The sequence below is a fragment of the Ptychodera flava genome, chromosome 11 (genome assembly GCF_041260155.1).
Source record: "Ptychodera flava strain L36383 chromosome 11, AS_Pfla_20210202, whole genome shotgun sequence".
Taxonomy (NCBI): Eukaryota; Metazoa; Hemichordata; class Enteropneusta; family Ptychoderidae; genus Ptychodera; species Ptychodera flava.
Genome location: NC_091938.1, coordinates 13,917,219 through 13,936,846, shown reverse-complemented (window position 1 = coordinate 13,936,846; position 19,628 = coordinate 13,917,219). Strand labels below are relative to the sequence as shown.

Genomic DNA, 19,628 nt, shown 5'->3' with positions numbered 1-19,628 from the left:
ATATCAAATGCCAAGTAACGAACGAGTGATTTTACGGGTTTTTCTTTTTTTACTTCTGTGTTTACGTAGCTTTAAAAAGTTTACGGTTGACACTAAATTATAGGTAGGTCGGGTTATTGGAACAGTACAATTTTTTTTGTTAGGCTTAACCACAAAGCTGTCTGCTAATTGGCTGATGCCATTTCTCCTCGGGCATTTCTCACTGTCTCACTCTGCTCACTGCCAAACACAACTCTGGAGCTAGAAATTTAGTCAGCGTCCCTTCTTTGCAATTATTTTGACAAATAACACAGCTGTAGCTGTTCAGATCTGACATCTCTCATTTTCTTGGCAACTGGAGAAGCCACTGCACATGTGATTAATGGGCAAATATGTGTTTATTTCCATACCAACGTGAAATAGCAGGGTCACCCATAGGTGATAGGGCGAGTGACCTATACATAACGGTACATGACACACATTGAGGACAAATGTTGGGTATACAAGGATGCAAACACTGGTTGTCCACATTGTGTTGTGCTGATTTTAAAAGTGACGCGTCGTACTTTGCCGAAAGACATCATATAAAAAGTAGCCTTTCAAAATGTCTGACTTACTGCTCAAATAGCACAATCAACATTTTTGTACATGAACAAACAGTTGACATATTGCAGATGAGTCAATATGAGTTTTTTCTCTGTAAAAAAGTCCCCCCCCCAAACTGAGATGTGCCTTGACTGTTTATGCATACAGTATTATGATCTGTAATCTGACAGGACAAATCATGATGCAATTAATCGTGCAGGCATATATTTGGCCCAACTTAGTGCTTGATTTTGTGAATAAATACATCCACTTATACTAAGTGCATTTATGATCAGCTGATCAACTTATTATCAGGTTGATTTATTATGCTTGGAATTTATTCATAGGCCTGAAATCAATTGCTTTATCTAGTTTGGCCTACCCTTCCTTGTTGTATTGGCCTTCCCTTTCTTGGTGTATTGGCCTTCCCTTTCTTAGTGTATTGGCCTTCCCTGTCTTGGTGTATTGGCCTTCCCTGTCTTGGTGTATTGGCCTTCCCTTTCTTAGTGTATTGGCCTTCGATCGATCCCTTTCTTGATGTATTGGCCTTCCCTTTCTTAGTGTATTGGCCTTCCCTTTCTTGTTGTATTGGCCTTCCCTTTCTTGATGTATTGGCCTTCCCTTTCTTGGTGTATTGGCCTTCCCTTTCTTGGTGTATTGGCCTTCCCTTTCTTGGTGTATTGGCCTTCCCTTTCTTGGTGTATTGGCCTTCCTTTTCTTGGTGTATTGGCCTTCCCTTTCTTGTTGTATTGGCCTTTCCCTTCTTGGTGTATTGGCCTTCCCTTTCTTAGTGTATTGGCCTTCCCTTTCTTGGTGTATTGGCCTTCCCTTTCTTGATGTATTGGCCTTCCCTTTCTTGGTGTATTGGCCTTCCCTTTCTTGGTGTATTGGCCTTCCCTTTCTTGGTGTATTGGCCTTCCCTTTCTTGGTGTAATAGCCCTCCATTTCTTGTTGTATTGGCCTTCCCTCTCTTGGTATATTGGCCTTCCATTTCATGTTGTATTGGCCTTCCCTTTCTTGGCATACTGAGTGTCTCTACTAAGTTTTGGGTACACCTAGTATGCCATGTCTTTTCTGCACTAATATGGTTGTATTGATATACAATGTACAATGGGATCTCCAGGAACTTGATCGACTCAGCAAAACCAAGTAAAGTTTATAGGATCCTGCTCTTAGGGGATAACCATTTGATTTCTGAGGTGGGGTGGGGTGGAAGAAGTGTGTGTGGCAGCAATTTTTTTGTGTATAACTACTAGGTATATGAAACCACTTGTTTTTCTGTTGTTGTAACTAGTCTGGCATCACATCTTATTTTCTCCATATCCAGAAGCAACACAATTTTTTCTCAATTAGTGATTTTTGAACATGCAGTTTCTTCCAGTATACTGTATGCATACCAGTACATGTCACTGTTTCACAACAGCGTTCTGTGTAGAGTAGCATTAGAAGAGATTATACATCCAGAGAATATGTTGGAATCACAATTCAGTAATTTTGCTGATTTCAGGCATATCTGGATATTTTTTATTTCTGTCTGTTAAAACAATTTGATTCTCAAGCTCCAATGAGATAAAATTATTTGTTTTCCTGGACCTTCAGTAACTGCCTGCAATTTTTCTAAAAACCCTCAACCCGACCTCCCTTCCCAAAATCAGATGATTTCCCCTTTAAAGACAAACATCTTGGAAATATCTGAAGGGACAGGAATTTGACATGGCCTTGGGAAGGAAAAACATGACTTTCTTGATCTGATATTGTCAAGTCACTTACCTTATCACCTCGGCAACATCACAGATCTTTTCCCCAGTGGCAGGATTAATGGTTGGAAAGTTTTTCCACTGACAGAATCATGCCATTCATTGTTGATGAAGATCTGGGAAGATAAAATTGTATAAACATAGGGCCAATGTCTCTGAAGCTACGATGGACATGGATACAAAATTAAGTATTTCCTGACTGTATGAAATTATCTCACTAAGGTCATCCTAGGGACCTGTATACCAAATATTAAAGCTGTCTGACCAGCGATTTTGAAAAACCAAGCCAGAGCTGCGCTGTGTTATGTAGACAATAACTTTTTGTGACACGTGTGATGACAAAGGTGGATATCTTTGCTAGCTCATTTCGGGAGAGCCTGACCAAAAATGACAAAATTAGCTGCAAAAATACAAAATTGAAGATTTCATCATAATTATAATAATCTATTACATTGAAATAAACCCTAGGAACTGAATACCAAATATCAAAGCTATCATATAAATAACTTTTGAGAAAAAGATTTTGACCAAAAATGGCAAAAATTGACCCCAGAAATACAAAAATTAAAGATTTCATCACAATTTTAATATATTACACTAAGATAACCCCTAGGAACCTGTATACAAAATATCAAAGCTATCAGACAAGTAGTGTTTGAGTAAACAAATTTTTTGACAAAAAATAGCAAAAACTGCGCAAAAAATAAAACATAGGGCCAAAGTCCCTGAAGCTACCATAGACATGGATACAAAATTTAAGTATTTCCTGACTGTATGAAATTATCTCACTAAGGTCATCCTAGGGACTTGTAAACGTAAGTTCTGTGAATAAGTTGAGACTGTACGTACTCAGAGAAAGCACACTGAAGACAAATGTTTGAAACTTAAGAAGTTCAAGGTCATCAAAAGCATTATAAGGAATCATGTTACACTTTCATTGCACTGTTACACAGATTGCATAATTGCTATAAATAGCACATGAGGAATCTTACAGCCAAGCTTTACCATAAAAACCATATCACTTTGACCACTCTTTTAATTGACCACTCTATTTTTTTCCTGAAAAAGTAATCTTATTTTATCCTTACCAAGTCAACCATAAATGGAAATTAGAACTTTCTCTATCTCTATTTATTTGACCACCCTATCATGACAAACTATTATGAGCAATTTCTTTTAGATAACATAAATGGTGGTTCAGAATATCAAAGTTGGGATCAGGAAAGTTGCCTTTACATGTTTTAATCCTCCAAGATGGTAAGCATTTCACTATGAACTGTCAAAAAAAGTTGAACTTTCTGATAATTCCACACTAAAATTTTTTTGGCTTTGATGATTTCCTAATTAATTCAATTATTTAAAATCTTATTAATTATTTTTTTCTGGGTGAATTGATAGGGTTTATACAGTACAAGAATTACATACAATGTAAGTCAAATTTTGACCAAAAATGACAAAAAAATTCCTTAAAAATACACATTTGCATATTTCATCACAATTTGAACAAATCTACGTTGGGTTATCCCTAGGGACCTGTATACCAAATAACAAAGCTGTCTGACCAGCGGTTATGAAGAAGAAGATTTTTTACCAAAAACACCTTTTTTGGCATTAATTTGCCTATTTTCAACAATATCAAAAAATTAAAAAAAACAGTTTCTCAAAATCATATTTTTCATCTACACAACAAATATCAAATCAGTAAGTACTGCGGTTCTCAAGATATTTGAGTGGACGGACGCCTCACAAACGGACATACATACATACATACATACATACATACATACATACATACATACATACAGACTGACGACGGACGCCGGACGGATACCCATCCCAATAGCTTCTATAGACTATAGTCTATAGTAGCTAAAAATTGCAGATTTCATCAAAATTTCAATATATTTAGTTTATCTGTAGGAACTATATACCAAATATCAAATCTATCAGACAAGTACTTTTTGAGATATAATTTTTGACCATAAATGGCCAAAATTGCCCCAAAAATTCAAAATTGTAGATTTCATCATAATTTGAATACATCATATTTTGATCATTCCTCTAAACCTGTATAGGAAATATCAAAGCTGTCAGCCAAGTGGTTTTGATGAAATAAATTTTTGACCAAAAATGACAAAAAAATTCCTTAAAAATACAAATTTGCATATTTCATCACAATTTGAACAAATCTAGGGACCTGTATACCGAATATGCTCTCTCATCGGATAGCTTTGATATTTGGTATAGAGGTTCCTAAGGTTGATCAAAATCCGATGTATTCAAATCCTGATGAAATCTGCAATTTTGTATTTTTTTCGGCAATTTTTCTCAGTTTTGGTTAAATTTTTTTTTTCTCAAAAATTACTTGTCTGATTGCTTTTATATTTGGTGTACAGGTTCCTAAGATTAATCTTCATATGATACATTGAAATTAGGTTGAAATCGGCATTTTTGTATTTTGGGGCAATATTTCTGGATAAAAGAATTTTTGACCAAAAATTGGGAAAATTGCCCCAAAATTACAAATATGAAAATTTCAATTCAATTTGTATAAACTTGACTGAGGTCATCCTGAGGAACATGTATACCAACTTTCAAAGCAATCAGACTAGCGGTCTCGGAGAAAATTATTTTGACTAAAAACTGAAAAAATTACACCAAAAATAGAAACATGCAAATTTTATCCCCATTTGTACACACCTAATTTAGAATACCTAAAGGAATCTGCATGCCAAGTTTCTAACCAATCTGACCAATGGTTACAGAGTTTTAGTAATTTGCAGGGTTTTTCCTTTCCCCCCTCATTTGCATATTTTTTACACTGACAAGTTCATTTGAACAAATTCACATCTCCACCCTAGGCCCTAGGTGCACCTGTATGCCAAATACTAAGACAGTAGGTGCTGCGGTTTAGGAGTTTTTGATGTGGACGGACATACATACATACATACAGACAGACATGCAAATGGATGCAAATAAACCGATTCACCTTATATGATAACCTCTCTTTGGTATACATACATAATATACTAAATGTGCGCTAAAAATGGCCACCAATGCATGAAAGCCGTAATTATTTAGAGAACATATGAACCAACGAACTTGTAAGTAGACGTATTAAATATACAGCATTTGAACTTAGGGCTAAGAATATTGTAATGTTACTACATCGTGAGAAACGGATATTAAGGTGAGAGGTTACTATTATGATGAAATACAAGCGCCACGGTGTTTTGATTAACATTTAAATTTTAAAGTGATGTGAAACTTGGAGCACATTTTTACAATCGTTTTTACACTTTTCATTCTACCGGATGCAGTCGGGAATCATCGGATCTGACACCGGTGACGCTGACGCTGTAGTGTCACGCTTATCCTCATTGTCGCGTGACCCAAGAGGCTGAGGATGAGGATGACGCCAATTTTATGACGCCATGTCGAGCTGCCCTTGACCGTAAATTGTCCATAATACAGGTTACAGCCAATTTGAAAATAAAACCGTGGAGTAAGTTACTGGTACTGCAAACGACATCGACAAGAGCGTAGTGAAAGTATACGACAAATGAAAAATTACGTTATTTATGACATCATGAGTCTATGGACAATCGAAAGTGCCCGAGCTGCAGGAACGTCACGTTGCATTTGCGATACTTTGTGACGTAGCCCTGGACTTATTGTCCTCATCAGGAAAACAAAGCTGCGCTGAACAGACGACGAAAGCAAGCACATGGCGCATTAAATTAGCTACGATTTCATTGCGAAGCTTCAGGAATCCGAGCGTCAACAAATAGCCTCTTCGGTGTTCCGCCAGAGGCGCCAGTATACGGACAGCTCGAATAAAAAGACTGACGTATCGATGAGAGCTTTCGGGACGAAGTGCTGACCGCGAGCACTGCCTCAAGCTACCAACCCAATCAATAATAACTCAGCTTAGAGATTTTGGTCTGAGGATATGCATACCTGGTTGAACTGGATGTCCGGGTTTAAATGAGGCTTTGGTTTTGCCACTGTCGCATAGCTATAGCAGGACAAAACACGCCAGTTTGGTCTCAAAATTCTTTGCAAAACTCTTGCAGAAAGCATCTTGTCAGGCGGTATCTCTTCGCTGTAAAGCGGTTATTTCGAGACTCGTATGTAATGGCGAGATGCGTTCAGCATGCGATCTCTGTATGTGCTTCGGGATGTACCATTATTTCCTGGGAGGGGTGGTCACTACTAAAGAGATGGGAACACAGACTAAAAACTGCGTACCTTGGAAGTCAGTGTTCATTGTGTACGGAAGTGTATAATTCAATGTTAAGATTTATAAAACACAAAATAAGGAACTTTGATATTGATTATTTCATAGGTCATCAATGAGTATCATGGCAGGGATGGGGACGGGGTGGGAGGGGCCCAGGGGTGACAGCTCGAGGAAATCCAATAGAGCAAGGAAAGTTTCCTACGCTATTAGGCCAAGAAAAATGAAGTTTGTTTATCATCCTATATATTGAAAAAATGATGCGGTGACGCGGTTTTTTTCCCTCTCAATTTTTTTATCCTGCAACCACCAAGAACGCGCAAAAAACATGAAAACAACATAGGAATGCACGCAGAGATAAATGCACAGCAGTTATGTATTTTTTCGTATAGCAACAGTTCTGCGGTTTGACTTTTAGTGTTATGTGTACAGTTCTGAATGGAATGGTAGCGTCAGTTATTTTGTTTACACTTCTGTTTTATACAGCACTGTGTTATGCACTATCGTCGCGTATTTTTTGCGTTCATTTTATTCCTTGTAGTATTTCCTCATAAGCAGAAAAAAGGGTGACGCGACGGGTCTAAATTGACGTGGGCGAGGATGAGAAACAAACTTTTTATTTTTCTTGGCCTAATGATGACAATTTGTTTTTGTTTCCTCTATCATTGTTGCAATACTCAATGTTGAGCCCGTTTTACAAACAATGAACATATGTGTGTGGTTAAACTACCACACTGATGTTTACTACAGTATTATTGTATTTTGTCAGATTCTACTTTTGGGTCAAGTTTATAATTTTGTCTTTTTGATGCCAGGCAATTTTTCAAAAAAAAACACAATCACTGTACACTGTTGAGCCTCTCATACGGAGGGGGGTCTTCCCGTCTGTCACTATGCCTATGGGACCCATACTTGTTGTTTTGCACATTCAACATATCCTGACATCCCTTGTGCATGGCCAAAGCAGCTTGTAAATGGACGCAACCAAAGTTTATGTAGCACAGTCTTGCAGTGATTCGAAAGCTACAAAACTGGTGAACTAAGAACATGCATCAATTGCTGAGTTTCCTTCACATTTGCTTGACATTCATGGTCAATTTCTTGAAAGAGGCATATGTTTATCAACAAGGTCACTCAGCCGCAAATGGGACGACCCCCTCCCTTTAACATTTAACTCTGCTTTTACACATGTATGTAACTGGATATGTTTTCAAATCATAACCTGTAATGATAATCTAAGATTTATATGTAAAGGCCAGAAGTCAACATGAAAAAAAGGTGACTGGCAAAAAGTCCATAGGCAGATGAATGTTCGTTCATTTACTACTGGAAACCGTAAGTGGCACAGAGACTAATTTAAAAACGGCTCAAGTAGCTGTCAACTGTCTAGCAAGAAACATAACATAACAAGAAATTTATTTCATGAAAGTTTCTGAGATGTTTAAAAGGGTTATTTTTAGGATTACTGATTAAACCTCATGTATGGCATACATACGTTTCCTGCAACGAACTGAGTTTTAAAAAGTTCATTTAGTTTGTTTGATTTCAGGAAAACCCTTTTTTCATGCAGCATAGAGATGGAATGTCACTTTATTTTTTTTTAGTCCACCCATTAAAGAAGCTCCATTCTTGAGACCTAATCCTGTCACACTCCACATCCTGATGATTTAGCCAGCGTATACTGACATACCAAAATTTCTCTAAAACGCTGACTTATGCTGAACTTCGATGTATTTTTCAATTTTGGACGTATACATGGCCGTACTACAATTATACCAGCGTGCTTCAGCATGCTCTTAACTTATACAAAACCACGTGACAAAACCCACAACGCATTCGATGTATGCCAGCGTATTTGCGGAATTTTTCAGATGTTAAATGGCATATGGTGGCTTATCATCAAGGTGTGACAGCTAGGGCCATAACTGAATTTGAAACAATGACATTGTAAAATCATGATTGCAATTACATGAAAAATTTATTAAATACTTGAAGAACACACCAAAGTTTACAAACTCTCATCAAAATTATTTCCATGATACCAAATACATTCTGTGTGAAATGTACTCCATGTAAAGTATAAATATACATCCATTTTAGAAACCTTGAGAGCTGTGACAGGGATTTTGGTAAATTCTTTAGAGCTGAAATAGAATCGGCCAGTGGCTCCTGAGTTTTAGCAACATGATTACTCTGTTCCAGTTCCACAAACTTGAAACAACGCAAATATCCAATCTCTAATATGCAACTTTGTTTGTTCAAACATAATGGAATAGCAAAGGCTAAAACGATCGTCCTCTGAGTGGAGTTGAGCTATTAATATTAGTTAACGTGTAGAGTGACTGATCAAGTAATGAACTTCACATTGTAAGTTCTAGAACTTTCCGAGCTCTTAGTGCCACACAATAAGGCAGCAATGCTGACCATATGGCATATATAACATTCAGTGTCTATGAAAAAAGATGAAAATTAAATATTGCCACGGTTTAAATATTGTGAGTCATTTATATATGTCACGCTTTACAAATGTTTATAAAACTCTGTAAAAATGTATAAAATGCTAAAAAAACTTGCAAAATGACAAGAACTTCTGCAAAATAAATGTTTCTATGAGATGTTGACAATTAACATGTTGTAAATGATATCCCTGAACTGAAACACCTGTACAAAATTATGTAATCAATTGTTCCTCAGTTTTTTAAAATGTTAGAGAACTGCTTCTGAAGTAAAATGGCAAGTAGTGCGCATAAAAGTTTACTTGAAAGAGTGTACTCAACCGGTCTTTCATTACAACACCATAACAAGAGGACATGTGTAGTGCAATCCACGGTTGACTAACTTTAAAGGGGCCATGAAATTGTCTGTTAGGCTCACTTCCAGTGACCTTCGATGTGATAAGATAATGGACCAAAAAGTGGGAAATTTGCATGTCTTAAAGTTTGACAAGTTGACTTTTTCGCCTTTCTGAAGGTTAATCGTCTGATCTTTCAATATAAAGCATTTATCACACCTTCCCTGATAGTGACAATGTGACAGGGCTCCGTTTGTATAACATTGAGAACTTGCTTTCAGAGAACCACTTCAGTTTTTAAGCATGCTATCCCTACCATTGTGAATACCTCCTGTAGTTCTTCCAATGCATGAAAGTCTGTGGGGTGGGGAGATGGAGGCATTCTATTGACCTTTAAACTACCCAGTATTTATAGTGGTGAATATAAGTGGGTCAGTCCAACCACAGTCCATATGTGAAATCTGCAGCGGGTACTTGTAGATATGGATACATGAGGTGTGAAAAATAGTTGACAAGACCCATCTGCTACTATACAATAGATGTCTATTCTTCCTAACGTTTCGGAAATACACGGACGACCTTCATCAGAGACTATAGACACAATGGGAAAAAAGTGGACGAAAATTACATTTGTTCTACTTGGTCAATAAATATGAGAACAAATACGCAGATGTTTAGCGTATATTAGGCAATGCAATACACAGTATGCCTGGATATGTATGCATACCTAACCCTTCATCAGAGTACTAAAATGAAACAAAATTTGATTTTAAGTTTACCCTTTTTGTGCCCATACGTATTCAATCTTTATTTTAGTCACACCTGGTCTCTAACTTTACTACTTCCTCTGCACCCAATGTTTGTTCTGCGTTATAACACTGTCAGAATTGATCACAGCTGAAATGTTGTAAAATGTTTCCCATTGTGAGCTTCATGTTCATGCTGCTACATTGATCACCTTAACTGGTCTTTACAGTTCCTTTAACATACTATTAGAGTTTTACCCAAAACCCAACATGGATTTGTCTAATTATATTATCCTAAACTGCAACATTTGACTTAAAGACAAGACAATTAGTTTGAATTGATTTTAGAAGGATAGGCTATCAGTGTCCAGACCACACTCTTCCGCAGTATTTGTCTTTAAGCCTTTCCGTATCATTTTGAAGATGGATTCACAATTCATCGTGTCGGAGAAGATGTTCAAACCACATGTGTTCAACAGTCGGATCATGTACTCTTGCAAGGCGGAACTTCTCTACCGCCTGTTCTATATTCATCTGCACCATATTTTTTGTGACAAATTCATCTCTGCTTGCTCCAAGGGCAGAGAGAATCTGAAAGGAAATTAAGAATCGATAATGGTGGTGAATTTTAATACATGTACTTGAAATAAATGTGGGATAACGAAATACTCTCATTTAAATAACAAAGATGATATATGACACACTGTTGACAGCAAGATAAGCGTACAAGGGTCATACAGCAAACGTTATTGTGAGACTGTCGAATGTTGAACATTATTTATAGCACCAAAATCGAAACTACACAAGAATTTCTTTTACTGTTTTGACACATTCAACATCGAAACAGATGTTTAGCATTTGGTACCCCTACATGGGTGATTTTAAAACTTTGAAGATTCAAGATTTATGATAATTTTTATGGCCAGCAGCAAACTTGCAAACCAATTCAAACATTTGACCTTTGACCTTTCACTGGGTCACTTACCTCATCTGCCTTTTGAGCTGTCCCACCGATATCATTAACATATCTTTTCACAAAATCTTCTCCAAGGAACTTATCACCTGACTCTAACAGTTTTCTGCCAAATTTCTGCAATATGAGCAATTGAATTTTCATATATATATATATATATATATATATATATATTATATATATATATATATATATATATATATATATATATATATATATATATATATATATATATATATATATATATATATATATATATAACTACAGGTACATCAATTATCAAACAACAAGGTTAAATACAGTACACTGTACATATAAACTAAGGTCTTACTCAATCACTTGCTATAGAGACCTGTCACACCCCCACAATTTAGCCTTGCAGCGTATGCTGACGTATCAAAATTTCTCTAATACACTGGCTTGCTGAACTAACGATGTATTTTTCAATTTTGGGCACATACATAGTGTTACTGCGTATTCATAATGTACTCATAGGTTAAAAATAAGTTTTGGGTACACTAGACAATAAGACAATTATATTGACGTATTTCCACTTATGAGTAACTTTCAAGTAACGTGTGTGAACATGTGCGAAGGAGTGCATTAAACCTACCTATTACTCATGGCCCGTGTGTGTGGGACACATGAGCCATACACTGGCATATGTCAAAAAGTTCTGTGCATGCTCAAAAGTTTTCCACGACCTCGTCGTACAACGACATTTACCATTGTGCTTCAGCGTGCATTTAACTTAAACAAAACTTACCCATAATTTATTTGACGTACACCCAGTGTATTTGCCAAATTTTTCATACGTTGGCATATGCTGGCTAAATTGTCAAGGTATGACAAGGCCATAAGCCTTAATGATCTCATCATAATGTGACGATAAGTAACAAACACTCACATGATTTCTTCAAAACTAATGTGACTGTATTCAAACTCCACAGTGTTAGATACATCGGTGGGGTCAAATGTGAGAAGTAGCATCTTTAATTGGTCGATGGTCAGTGAGTTGATCTCTTCAACTGTCACATACCCTCTCCCATCTGGATCAAGTAAATGTATAAACTGGAAAGAAAAGACTGGTGTTAACTTTCCTTTTCAAACTTGAGTGATATCTTCCATTTCTGTAATGAGTACCTGCGCCTCAAGAACTGCAAAAACTCGCACTCAAATTTTCGCAAATGTTTCAGGTGTATTAATTGTGTGCCTAGACTCAGTTTGAAACTTGCCAAAGAAATGCAGTTTCACCATCCAGTTTTGTTTTAAATTCAAACATTAATTTTTCCCCATAGTGTATGCACTTTCACCATCATGTTTTTGTGAAAATTCAAACTTAAATTTTTCTCCATAGTGTTAACACACGGATATTGGCAATCATGAATTTCATATGTGGTACATTTCATGTAATTTGTTCTCTCATACAACAATTGGTAGGGTGACCACTAATTTTTATTTGTGATTTTGAAAGGGAAGGATTTACAGTCTTCTTAAGAAAAGTTCAAGTCTTTCAGTTTTGAGCCGCGTACAACCTTAAGTGATACTGTAAAACATTTTGAATTAGCTGCTTGCTGTTTTAGCGATTTTCGATTTTCATTGCAATCGCCATGTTTTTAATTCAGCTTATCACACATCTTCACCATTGGTAAACATGAGGAAAAGTTTCAATTAGCGGCATCCTAAATTAGTGAATTTAAACACTTAGCTAAATTAGCTAAAAACAGATGCTAGGTAAAAAGACTTGTTTTAAAGTAATTCAAACTTTAGCTGGCAAAGTTCTTTGTCAGACTTGCTATAGCTCACTTTATAACTCTCTGTCCATTCAGTAGACTGAAAGTTTTAGCCATTTGCAGGTGCTCCGACATAATGCGACCTCTGACCCAAGTCTGTAAGTGCTTCGCTAAAGGTTAGAGATAGTCTATACACCTAATTTTTGAAAGATCGATAATAACTTGATGAAAGACTACTACTACTTCAACAAGACTGATAATTTCATACTCTGCCACACATGAATCACATGCAGGGTCAAAGTTCACAGGATGGGTACATCACTCTGTTGTCTCAAGGATACCATCACCAACGAATTGGTTGCTACATTGTGTTGAATTGAAAAAAATCATTCTTTTAATGTCTCATTTATTTCACAGCAACTATTTAAATATGGGAAAAATGATTGATTTGTAATGTCTTCTTCTCTCCTATGACACCGAATGAGATGTTTAATTTTATTTCTGTATCATATTGTGAACGGATTTACCTGCTCTCTCATAAATTGCACTTCATCAGAAACATCATCATCATCATCCTCTTCTTTATCATCATGCACCTGATAAAAAGACAACATTTTCCCATTTGGTTAAAAAATTTGATATCATACAGTGTTCTCTCCAGAGCAAGTATAGAGTGGTGGCCGCCGGTTTTTATTTTTGGTAAACAATAGAAACATTACCATGACAATACTTATTGTTATGCAAATTGGCCACCACTCCACCAGAAAATACTGGGGAGAACAATGTCATAGAAAGATTGACGATGCTTCATTCAATATACAATTTGTTCATCTGATAAACACACTTTTCAACATTATATAATAGTGATGCCATAATTTTTTTCCCATCTGAAGGAAGTGACTCTGCATCATCTTCAGTTCTCTTTGCAATGCTGTGGTATACAGACAGCTTTTCTAACTTTTTCAGCCAGTATCTCTTAGAAATAGTTACCTTCAGGTCACACTGCAGAGTTCCTTTGATGGCTCAAGGTGCATTTACTGTACTTACAGTCTGCAGCTTTTGAGGAACTTGACCTGATAAAATGCCCTCTTAACAATAGATGGGATATCAATATGCCCTAGAAGTGCTAATTTTCATAAAGAGCGTGCTTCTCTTTCACAAGTGTATCAGTTTAACCAATGAAAGCCAAAGTCAATTTTTGTAACCTTTTAGAGAACATAACACAGACAATTTTTCTCAGATCCAGACAATTTTTTTCAGATTTTCCCAAAAATTTTGATCAAAAACTGTAGCCAAAAAACAATGTGTCCATTTGGTCTAAAATTATCAAAAAAAATTCTTAAAAGTTCATAAAAATTGATAAAATGTTGTACTAAAATTTCGCTGAGATCAATTACAGCTCTCAAAGGGTTAAACATAAAGGATAAACAGGTAATAGTATTTTAATTAAGTTCTTATGTAGTCTCATTTATGATTTGGGAATATCTTTTATGATGAGGTTATATAAAAAATGTCTCAACCTAAAAAGCGGTACAGTTTGCAGGACTTACTTGTATAAAATGCACAGTAAATGGTTCCAACCAAATCTTTCCATCTTCATCTGCAGAAGTCAGTAACACAGTCCTACATGGAAAATATATAAACAAACTAAATGGCAAATTCAAATGCTATAATATGTTTATGTTTTCAAAGCATTTGAAATGGAGTTGATTGTCAGTACCTATTGCCAGTAAATAGTATATTTTTTATTATCAAGCATTTGAGAGGTACACTTGTCTCTTTGCTGGTTATTTTTCTTATTTTATTTGGATCATTTTGTATAATTTGCTGTACGAAAGATGTCATCACAGAGACAATTGGAATATGAAAATCAAGAGTATTCGTGAGCAAGTTCATCCTAACATGAAACAAGAAATATTAAACATCACAGATGGTGCCTTGGTTCTCTTTAGTATGGACACGGCAAATAACCACAACTTTCACTTTATTGACACTCATTAAAGGTATACTGTCACCTGTTCCAATTTTGCCACAGTTACCATGGAAAGAGAAAATCTAACCAATCACAGATTTCAAGTGGGTGGCTGCTTTTTAAAAAACAGCGCCCTCACATGGGCATTTTGAATACCAAGGAACGCCCCTTTGATCATATATGGGCACATTTAGATTACAGATGACTGCATACCTTTAAACCGTCAATCAGGGTAAAAAAATAGTCACAGAGGTAATTAGCCATGGATTCAAACACAAAAAATGCAATATAAAATGTAAAATGTAAAAAACACATCAAGGACTCAGAATTGTTCATTGCTTGAGTTTCGTACTCTCTCATGTTGAGTGAAACTTGAGTAATACATGTAGAAATTCTGACTATTAATACATTGCGCAAAAAAGACAAGCAACAGCTTTTATAAACGTTCTGACTTACCTCAATACATAGATATCCATGTGTCCTTGGTTCAGATCACTATAACCATCATACTTCCACAAAACGTCAACTTGACTCATTGGTTTGAAGTCTATTGATCTGAGAGATTCTGTGCTGTCTCCTACCATACAATCAGAGCTGTCAAACTGGTGAGTCTTTGTGAAGAATGAAAACCAGATGGCGACAGCAGAGTTCATGTATCCATTGGACCGCACTTGGTGGAGATAACCTGAAATTGGGGAAAGAATTAAAATGCATCACTTCACAGAATGGTCTTTGAATTTTCCATCCAAGCTAATTAAATCCAAAGTAAAGCAGCTGCAGCCTACATACAGCACCTTATTTTAGGATCAAAATATGGTCACTTCAGCCTAATTGATTGATGGTCACTTCAGCCTAATTGATTCATGGTCACTTCAGCAAAATTGATTCATGGTCACTTCAGCAAAATTGATTCATGGTCACTTCAGCCTATAAATCCCACACAAATTTATCTCACATCACTTCCTCCCAAAGCATTGTCACTTCTTCATTAATTTGTCCCAGTACTGTAACTTTTCGAAATGTGACCACCTCTATCTAAACCTTTACATTCCAATCTTTTCTGTCCTAACTCTGACACTGAAGCCATACTGCCAAGAATAATCCATCAAAGCACATAATAATTTTGTTGTAACTTCTGAAACAGATTCCACTTAATATCTTTACTGAGACTTTATTTCTATGCAAATCTGTTCTAATGGTCTTGTCAACCAAATAAAGTGCCTTATACCGCTGATAGACCTTCACTTACCACTAGGCATGTATATGCAGTCTCCTTTGTTCATGGTTACATGGGAAAATTTCACATCTTTGATTTTGGGGAACTTTGTGAGATCTACAGTATCTATATTAACTTCTGAATAGCCACCAAACTCCTGCAGAGAATCTCTAGACAAGTATACCAGATCACTCTAAGAGAAGAGACAGAAACGTGTTGAAAGACTGTTTACTTCTGTCACATGTTAACCCTTTGAGTACTGTAATTTTTCCAATCTAAATTTTAACGCCACATCCTACCAATTTTTCTGAAATTTTCTGATAATTTTGGACCAAATGGACATCATATTTCATTGGCTACAGTTTTTTATCAAAATTTTGGCAAAAATCTTTGACAAATTGACTACAATATGTTTTATAATGACGACAAAAATTGACTTTGGCATTTAAAGGGTTAACAAGGCCAGAGCTACTGAACCAATGGTGGACCGTGCAGAAAGTAAAATTGAACATATATAGACCTTGTACTGAGATACCTTATATCTATGTAGTCTTGAGGACACAATCATTTCTCTCATTTCTATTTTGCTGTCAATTTCTAGACTACTGAGAAATCCAATCATGTGATATACATAATATATGAACCTGAGCAAGAGAACTGGTTAAACTGAAAACTTAACCACATATTAAGCCAAGGACCATCTGCTACACACTTTTGTTCAAAGAATTAACTTTATATTCATACATATGCATTTATTTAATCATTTTCGTTGCCTCATACTAGCAACCTCCAAGTGCTTTTGTTCAGAGTTTGGTGGAAATATACAAAGAAAAAAACAAGGTATAAAGTAGGCTAGGAAAGCATATCGATTGACATGAAGTTTAATTTTGTGTAAACAAGGAACATGAATGGGGCAACTCAGGTGTGCTGTTGACACTCTAGACACACAGTAAAGTAGAGTGAAAGATCAGTTGCTCGAGGATGCTCCCTATCCTCTCCTCGAGTTTTGGATCTTCCAGTCTAACAGTAAAGCTGTTTGTGTATAAAGTATTGAACAATAAGAAACAGGAACAGGGCAGCTATTAAAGGTATACACGACTTAAGATAACACTTGAGATTGTAACGAACTGTGACTTGCTTACCTGCTTTGGGTCAATCAACAACCATTCCTTTGTACCATTGAAAACACAGTGTACATTCTCATACGGGTCCTGGTGAATCAAGGTCCTGCCTCCACCAGCACTCATAAATAGATGCACCTCCTGCAGTGAACAAATGTGCAAATGTAAATTCTAAAATACAGTCACCTACAGAAGACTAATTACTGAACAATTAAAAGTGTTCCCTCTCCCATCTCTATACAATTCTGTAATAACCTCTCATGAGAACAAAGTATACTGGGTTCTTGTTATAGAATATCATAATTCAACATAATAAATTATCATATTTATCAACCTGTTAACCCCCAATTCCCTGTAAACATGTCTGGCATCACTATTGATAACAATGGGTTTTGGGGCATACCATTGTTGTGAAAGGGTTAACTTCAATTGGCTCCATACCATTTGAAAAGAACTTACTCATTATTATTATAATAAGTTCAGTCATGTGAAAGGCTTTGTTTTTATGATAAACGTGATATTTTAATATCATTGAATAAAAGCACCTCTTAATTGCACTCCACACATTAGGTTTGTTTTATTCCATTGTCATTCATCCTTTTGTACCAAACAAAAGGGAGTGAACAAAAAAAAAACAAAAAAGAAAAACAACATAACAACGTGAAAGCAAAATATTCTTGCAATTGCCTTGTTACAGCACATTATACATCAGTGATGGACAAATGTGCGCAATCCAAAACGAATGTGCAAAACAACTTTCTAAAAACAAAACTTTTCCATTCAATGTTAGTAAGGAAGTAAAAAGCACGGTTTTTGCTACTTAGTGTACCTGAATGAATGGAAGTATTTGACTGGAAGCGTTTAATTGCCCATAAGTGATTGGTTCAAGCCTGTATTTTTTTTCATTTTGAGATAATTTTTTTAGTTTGTCTACAAGATGTGTACACCCTAAAACCAATAACCTGAGTTCTTTTGACTAGCTGTGGGTTGTCATCCTAACTTTTGCCTGTAACTTGCTCATTCAGTAACTTGTGACTCCTCATCTGGTAGCTCGAAGGGTCAGTTGGGGAAGAGACTGATTAAATGACTAATCTGAAGGCTGTAAATAATGTGAGTTTGTGTGGACACAAAATAATAATATGAAAGACATTGATATGTAAATCACATGTATGTATGGAGAACCTGGTGACAGAGCTAACAATCCCATTTCCGTCTATACAATTATACATTACATGTAATAAGAAGTTGCTTGATATGTGTGAAATAATCAGCCGGTCGAAATTTGTGTTAAGCTTAATGTTTTCTTTCAGTTTTCTTGAATGGCATAGCGCAGGAAACATGTGTACCATGGTACTTTAACAACATGTAACGGAAAGACTGCTATTTTTTTATTAATAATGACTTCCACAGCTGAGGCCATTTATGGAAGACTGTTAGTAAAAATACAGATACAGAGTTAAAACATGAAGACAAGACGAACAAACTTTAACAAATACTGAGAAAACAATGTTTTAAAACATTTTTAAAACCATTTAAATTTACAGAAAAAGGATCAATGTCATTGTATTCGTTTAAAAGCAAATTAAATTGTCTCGGTATTCTACTAAAAAGAGACTCACAAAGTAGTAAACAAAGTAGAAGTACGCCGAGTTGAAAACCTTGGTACATGAAGACTAAAAAATGAAGCTAAAGCATTAACATTAAACTTTGCATTTATGCATTTGTATAAAAATATATGATCAAAAATAGTCCTCCTTGATTTTAATGACTGTAAATTGTAAATATTGCACAACCGGTCAATGTCATCACTGTAAAAACCAGTAATTCTTTTATGAAGAATGTTAAAAATTTATGCTGTACTCTTTCAATTCTATCAGACTGCTATTTACGACTGACTGAATTTCAGATGCGTCTCAAAGCAATTTGCCTCACAACTACCAGGTACCTCCATGGTCCTGTAGAATGTGCAAGTATTATTACTTTATGGGCAATTTCAGGCATCAACATCTACAACAAACTGAGTTACTCGAGTAAAGAGGGAAAAAAGCAGGAAAAATATTGCATGTGCATTTTTTCTGTCTGACATCCTTGAGTAATAAAAGTTACTCATAATAAAAAGTACATTGCGCCTGACAATGATCACATTACCTGTATACTCTTGGCAAAACTCCCACAAAGTAGACACCGTGGTATGGCTACGTCTTTCTCCATTGGCCCTGGTACTTGGGATATCACATATGCATTCATGCTTTGATAGTTACGCATGAAGTGATCTAAAGTGTCTCTCCCCAAAATACCACCCTCGCCTCGCGGCACTCTAGAGTCACCCTCGCTCTTGCCTTCTAATCTCACCGTCAAATTACCGTATTCTTTTTTGATGTAGTCCTCCGTCCATAGGTGATATGCCTGCGACATTTTCGCAGCCCCTCTGAACACAACAGGTTTGTGGGGCTTCACGTACTTTTCGTAAAATACTACGGGGTGTGGGACATAGTCAAGTTCTTCTGTGGTTTCC

General features: G+C 36.1%; 2 protein-coding genes across 2 annotated transcripts in view; both read right to left on the bottom strand.

Annotated features, from left to right (window-relative positions):
* LOC139143560 (aldehyde dehydrogenase, mitochondrial-like) overlaps positions 1 to 6,496 on the bottom strand; it is an 80,275-nt gene extending 73,779 nt beyond the window's left edge. Inside the window, exon 1 of the mRNA XM_070713992.1 lies at positions 6,282 to 6,496. Within this exon, the coding sequence (XP_070570093.1) occupies positions 6,282 to 6,404 (123 nt within the window). The 5' untranslated portion in view covers positions 6,405 to 6,496. The remainder of the gene's footprint in view (positions 1 to 6,281) is intronic.
* A 2,024-nt stretch (positions 6,497 to 8,520) lies between these two features.
* LOC139143562 (bifunctional peptidase and (3S)-lysyl hydroxylase Jmjd7-like) overlaps positions 8,521 to 19,628 on the bottom strand; it is an 11,295-nt gene continuing 187 nt past the window's right edge. The window contains exons 1-9 of the mRNA XM_070713996.1: positions 19,262 to 19,628; positions 17,135 to 17,254; positions 16,026 to 16,185; positions 15,233 to 15,461; positions 14,355 to 14,427; positions 13,332 to 13,400; positions 11,979 to 12,142; positions 11,084 to 11,188; positions 8,521 to 10,689 (exon numbers count right to left, since the gene is read on the bottom strand). The exon at positions 19,262 to 19,628 is cut by the window's right edge and continues 187 nt beyond it. Of these exons, the coding sequence (XP_070570097.1) occupies positions 11,167 to 11,188; positions 11,979 to 12,142; positions 13,332 to 13,400; positions 14,355 to 14,427; positions 15,233 to 15,461; positions 16,026 to 16,185; positions 17,135 to 17,254; positions 19,262 to 19,628 (1,204 nt within the window). The 3' untranslated portion in view covers positions 8,521 to 10,689; positions 11,084 to 11,166. The remainder of the gene's footprint in view (positions 10,690 to 11,083; positions 11,189 to 11,978; positions 12,143 to 13,331; positions 13,401 to 14,354; positions 14,428 to 15,232; positions 15,462 to 16,025; positions 16,186 to 17,134; positions 17,255 to 19,261) is intronic.